At 55.2% G+C, this 5277-nt stretch overlaps 1 protein-coding gene across 1 annotated transcript in view; it reads right to left on the bottom strand.

Annotated features, from left to right (window-relative positions):
- Window positions 1-5277, bottom strand: part of OCA2 (oculocutaneous albinism II) — a 24653-nt gene that overhangs the window by 5179 nt on the left and 14197 nt on the right. The window contains exons 17-20 of the mRNA XM_014546211.1: window positions 4193-4272; window positions 3659-3767; window positions 2414-2541; window positions 397-456 (exon numbers count right to left, since the gene is read on the bottom strand). Coding sequence (XP_014401697.1) covers window positions 397-456; window positions 2414-2541; window positions 3659-3767; window positions 4193-4272 — 377 coding nt within the window. The remainder of the gene's footprint in view (window positions 1-396; window positions 457-2413; window positions 2542-3658; window positions 3768-4192; window positions 4273-5277) is intronic.

Genomic DNA, 5277 nt, shown 5'->3' with positions numbered 1-5277 from the left:
CGACAGCGGCAGGGCCCTTGGCGCTGGCGGCCCCTCCTCTGGTTCCCAGGCTGCACACAGCACCGGCCCACGCCGCCCCGACCCTGGGGATCGAGCCTGCAGCCCGGGCATGTGCCTTGACTGGGAATCCAACCATGACCTCCTGGTTCACAGGTTGACCTCCAACCCCTGAGCCACGCCGACCGGCTCAGACAGGTTTCAACCAAAGGCTAATAGCAAAGTGACAGGCATCAGTAATCACATACATTTTTAAAAAGCCGCCCTTCATCTCTAGGCAACCCAGGATAGAAGAGGTCCCCGACTGCACTCTTTTTTACATAATTAACGGGACCTATTCTTGCCAAAATGAACGGATCCCTGGCTGGAGCCCCCGTCGTATTGCCGCACGGGCTGTACCTTGATCAGCGAGGTGGTCTGTTCGCCGACGTATTCTATCAGGTGCAGGTGCCCCAGCGCCTGGAAGAAATGGATGTCAGTGAGAATCAGTTAAAACGGAGGACACATCCAGATTTTCAAAAGCCATGTCTCTAGCCCCGGCCGGGGTGGCTCAGTGGGTTGGGCACCGTCCCGTGCACCTAGAGGTCGGGGTTCGATTCCCGGTCGGGGCACAGGCCCGGGTTGGGGGCTCGATCCCCAGTGGGGGGCGTGCAGGAGGCGGCCGACCCATGATTCTCTCTCATCATTGATGTTTCTATCTCTCTCCCTCTCCCTGCCTCCCTGAAATCAATAAAAATATATTTTAAAAAGAAAAGAAAAAGAACACAGCTCAGCCCCACCAGCTCCTGCCCCAGAAAGAGACAAACCCAAGTGAGGACAGAGGGCCAGCCAGACCCACCAACTTCCCTCGGCCGCCAGCAGAGGGCGCCCTTGGATAAGAATTGGTGCTTGTGGGGGTTTTTTTTGTTGTTTTGTTTTGTTCATCCTCACCCGCCGGTATTCTTCCTGAGGATATTTTTTGGCATTACTTTGTCTTTTATTTATTTGTTTTTAAATTCATTGTTGTTGAATGTGTTACATACGTCTCCTTTCCCCTACTGACCTCTCCCGGCCACTCCCACCCCGCCCAAGGGTTTTTTTTAATTTTTATTTTTTGTTAATCCTCATCAGAGGATATTTCCCCGTTGATTTTCAGGGAGAATGGAAGAGAGAGGGAAAGACAGAAGCATCCACGTGAGAGAGACACATCGATGGGTTGGTTGCCTCCTGCACGCGCCCCGACCAAGGGCCTAGGCCGGGGAGTAGCCTGCAACCGAGGTACGTGCCCTTGACCGGAATTGAACCCGGGACCTTCTATCCACCGAGCCGAACCGGCTGGGGCGCCATTGATTTTTAGAGAGAGTGGAAGGGAGGGTTCAGAGAGAGAGAGAGAGAGAAACATCTTACATTGATTGTCTCCCGCACTCGCCTCGACCGGGGCTTGAACCTGCAACCCAGGTACCTGCCCTTGACCAGGAATCAACCACCTTCGCGCAGGGACGGATGCTCTAACCACTGAGCATACCAGCCAGAGCAGGACTTGTTTTTTGTGTTTTTTTGTTTTGTTTTAAAGGCAAACCCAATCGCATTAAATTCACCAGAGAAATCGGAAGTCATGTGTACAGAGCTAGCAAGGAAACATCAAGCATCGGAATTTCACACATGTCGACTGAGCAAGATTCCCGTCTCCATGAAGCAGGAGAGAACTTCGAGTCCAGACTTCAACCCGAATGAGACACGCTCCAGCAGGCATTTGAAAACACAGCATCCCCCCCTCTGCCCCGTAAAATCAGAAACAGGGCACAGAAATGGACAGAATACAGGGGGAAATAAAGAGAGAGAGCGGATCGGCCTTACAAACAAACCTTTTAGAAGTCCAGAGATTTCTCAGGAATGAGGGGAAAGTTACAGGGGGCCCACAGGACTATAGATGTAAATAAACATGAAGTCAGGGGCACTGAAGAAAGGCATCGAAACAGCCAGGAGAGCCCTGGCCGGGTGGCTCAGCTGGTTGGGGCACCATCCCCTGCACCCAAAGGTTGAGGGTTCGATTCCTGGTCAGGGCACAGGCCCGGGTTGTGGGCTCCATCCCCAGTGCGGGGCGTGCAGGAGGCAGCCGGTCCATGATTCTCTCTCATCATGGATGTTTCTCTCTCTCTCTCCCCCTGTCCCTTCCTCTCTGAAATCAATACAGATGTATATTTAAAAAAACAACAACTCGGTAAAAGGTCGTTCTTCCTGGTCAGGGCACAGGCCCGGGTTGTGGGCTCCATCCCCAGTGCGGGGCGTGCAGGAGGCAGCCGGTCCATGATTCTCTCTCATCATGGATGTTTCTCTCTCTCTCTCCCTGTCCCTTCCTCTCTGAAATCAATACAGATATATATTTAAAAACAACAACTCGGTAAAAGGTCGTTGTGCAGAAGCCGGGAAGCCTCACCTCCATCAGCACGAAGAGGGCTGCGAAGAACAGCAGCGTCGCCCACTCCACTCGGTGCAGAACGACCTCGAAGTCGTGGACGTCCGCTAAGATCAGCAGCCAGACGGCGCCCAGAATGGCGATCCACCCTGCAAGGCAAACAAGGGGCTTGTGGCCGGAGTCCAGCTGCTCACTCGCCCGTTAACGTTTCACCGAGCGATCGCCTTTTTCCTCATGCGGACAACTCACCCTGCAAACCGAACGGGTTTTAAATGTACGGTTTGTATTTGGGGTCATTACATGCCCACGAAACCAACACTACAGCCAAGACAGTGAACACACGGCCTGGCCGGTGGGGCTCCGTGGTTGAGCTTTGACCGATGAACCAGGAGGTCACGGTTCCCGGGTTGTGGGCTCGATCCCCAGCGTGGAGGCAGCCGATCGATGATTCTCTCTCGTTATCAATGTGTCTATCTCTCCCTCTCCCTTCCTCCCTGGAATCAATAATGATGCATTAACATATGCTAATGAGGCTTTTCTTCCTAATCAACCTGACTCCCTTCACTGTGAACAACAAAGATACAGGCTACATCTCCCAGGGGCCTCGGAGAGAATCTCCTGCATATGAACCAGACCTGCAAACAGAAGATTTTTTTTAAAATTAAAATTGGTGATGGTGAGTTTGTTTCTTTTTTATTTTTCTATTAATCCTCCCCCAGGGATATTTCCCCAGTGGTTTTTAGAGAGAGTGGAAGGGAGGGGGAGAGATAGAAAGAGAGAAACATCGATGTGAGAGAGACTCATCGACTGGTTTCCTCCCCGATGTGCCCCGACCGAGGCAGGGGGTCCAGCCTACAACCCAGGTGCAGGCCCCTGACCAGAATTGAACCCGAGACCCTTCAGCCCCGAGGGCCGAGGCTCCATCTGCTGAGCCAAACCAGCCAGGGCGGAAACACAAGATTTAAAAGCAGAGAAAAAGTGAACAGGCTCACAAAAAAATGAATGGGGCACCTAATACAAAGTGTTGACGTCCTGGGCTAAACACACACAGTTTTGTAGCCATCGAGGCTTTAAGCCCCAGCCGGGATGGAACCTGCAACCCAGGTAGGCGTGTGCCTTGGACCGGGAGTCGAACCCGAGAACCTTCGGTCCCTGGGCCGACGCTCTAACCACTGGGAAACCCCAGCCAGGGCTGGAACAAGCGAGAACCCTCCCCTTCCGGCCCGTGGCATCCAGGGCGACAAAGCGGGACCGCAGGGGACTCACCCAGGTCCAGGTGAACGGCAGGGACGAATGAGTTGAGGAAGAACATGCAGATCACGAACCCCAACACCATCAGGCACTTGGCCAGCAGGACCCTGTCCGAGATTCTGTGCTGGGAGAGAAGAAAGCCGTCGTCCGATTCCTGCCGTGGGGCCGGCGTGCCCGGGGCCGAATCCTTCGGGATGTCTCCCCAGGATGGAAACGGGGACATAGTGGACGGCACAGAAGATGGTGACAAAATGTGCTACAGAACGTCAGTGGCTGAGCGTCCACCTGCGAACCGGGAGGTCAGGGTCCGATTCCCCGTCGGGGCACACGCCCGGCTGCGGGCTCGAGCCCCAGTGAGGGGCGTGTAGGAGGCGGCCGATCCGCGACTCTCATCATCGATTTGTGGACAAAATACACCTACCACGTCTGGAAAAGGCTTTCCCCGGGGGCTCCTGGGAATCACTTAGGTCTAGGGTAAGACAGGGGCCACAGAGAGAGGGGACGCTCACTCAGGCCGTCCTGTGAAGCGCAGCACAGGGACCCCGGTACCTTTTTCTGCAGCTCCTGGATGTTGGTCTCCCAGTTCTTATCCTCCTGTGAGATCTGTCTGAAATGGAAGAAGGAGACGCCTCAGCTTCCTGGCAACGCTGTGGGGGGCCCGGCGTGCAGGGCACCGTCCCCGGGGACGCCCATGAGGCCAGGTCACGAGGCCCATGGGAGGCGGCCGGGGACGCCCGTTTGTGGATTGGGAAAGACGTTCGCTCTGTGTTTCCGAAGAAAAACAGCCCACAAGATGATGGGGACGCGTGATGGACCGTGTGCGAGCGTGTGCGAGCGTGTGCGAGCGTGTGCGCGAGGCTCGTCAGGACACTGGCCCGAATGTGAACGAGGGGAGGACGGTCGCCGAGCCGCCCTGTGTTCCTCCCTCACTTGTTTTCTGAATTTGTTTCTTTTCCCCCCAAAATGAGGATGTCACATAATTACAACTCGGCTAACAAAAGGACAAAACACTAAAAGCAACGCCACTCGCTCTGGGGGCAATTTCGATTCCCTGGAAATCGATGTTGAAAGACTTCCTCCCACGCCGGGCTGGTGTGGCTCAGTGGTTTGGTTCCCGGCCAGGGCACCTGCCTGGGTTGCGGGCTTGATCCCCGGAAGGGGGCGTGCAGGAGGCGGCCGATCGATGATTCTCTCTCCTCCTGGACATTTCTCTCTCTCCCCCTCCCCTCCCTTCCTCTTTCTGAAATCAGTAAAAAAATGTGTGTATATACCTATGTTTCTAAAAGGGCAGAAAATGAACTGAGTATGATCAGCTATTCTTGGGGCTCCCTGAGTCAGTCACAGGTAAAATACAGCGTTCAGTCAGCTTGTTACGTTCACTCTTTTCGAGTCTTGCTGTGCCGCGCGTGGGACGTGCGGCCGTGGGACGGGTGGCCGGGAGGTGCCTTCCGTCCCCCTGCACCCTGTCCTCGCCGTGTGACCCCGGGCACGTCGCTCACTCTCGGAGCCTGGGTTTTCTCCTCCCTAACCAGGGCTCAGCAGAGCTCAGAGAAGGCAGCGACCAACACACACCACGAGGGCGAGCACAGGGCGTGGCACGGAGGGCGCTCCCCTCTGGGCCCGTGGGGCCGCCC

Source organism: Myotis brandtii, unplaced genomic scaffold (genome assembly GCF_000412655.1).
Source record: "Myotis brandtii unplaced genomic scaffold, ASM41265v1 scaffold435, whole genome shotgun sequence".
Classification (NCBI taxonomy): domain Eukaryota; kingdom Metazoa; phylum Chordata; class Mammalia; order Chiroptera; family Vespertilionidae; genus Myotis; species Myotis brandtii.
Note: the sequence above shows the minus strand (reverse complement) of the source record. Positions and strands in the feature narration are given on the sequence as shown.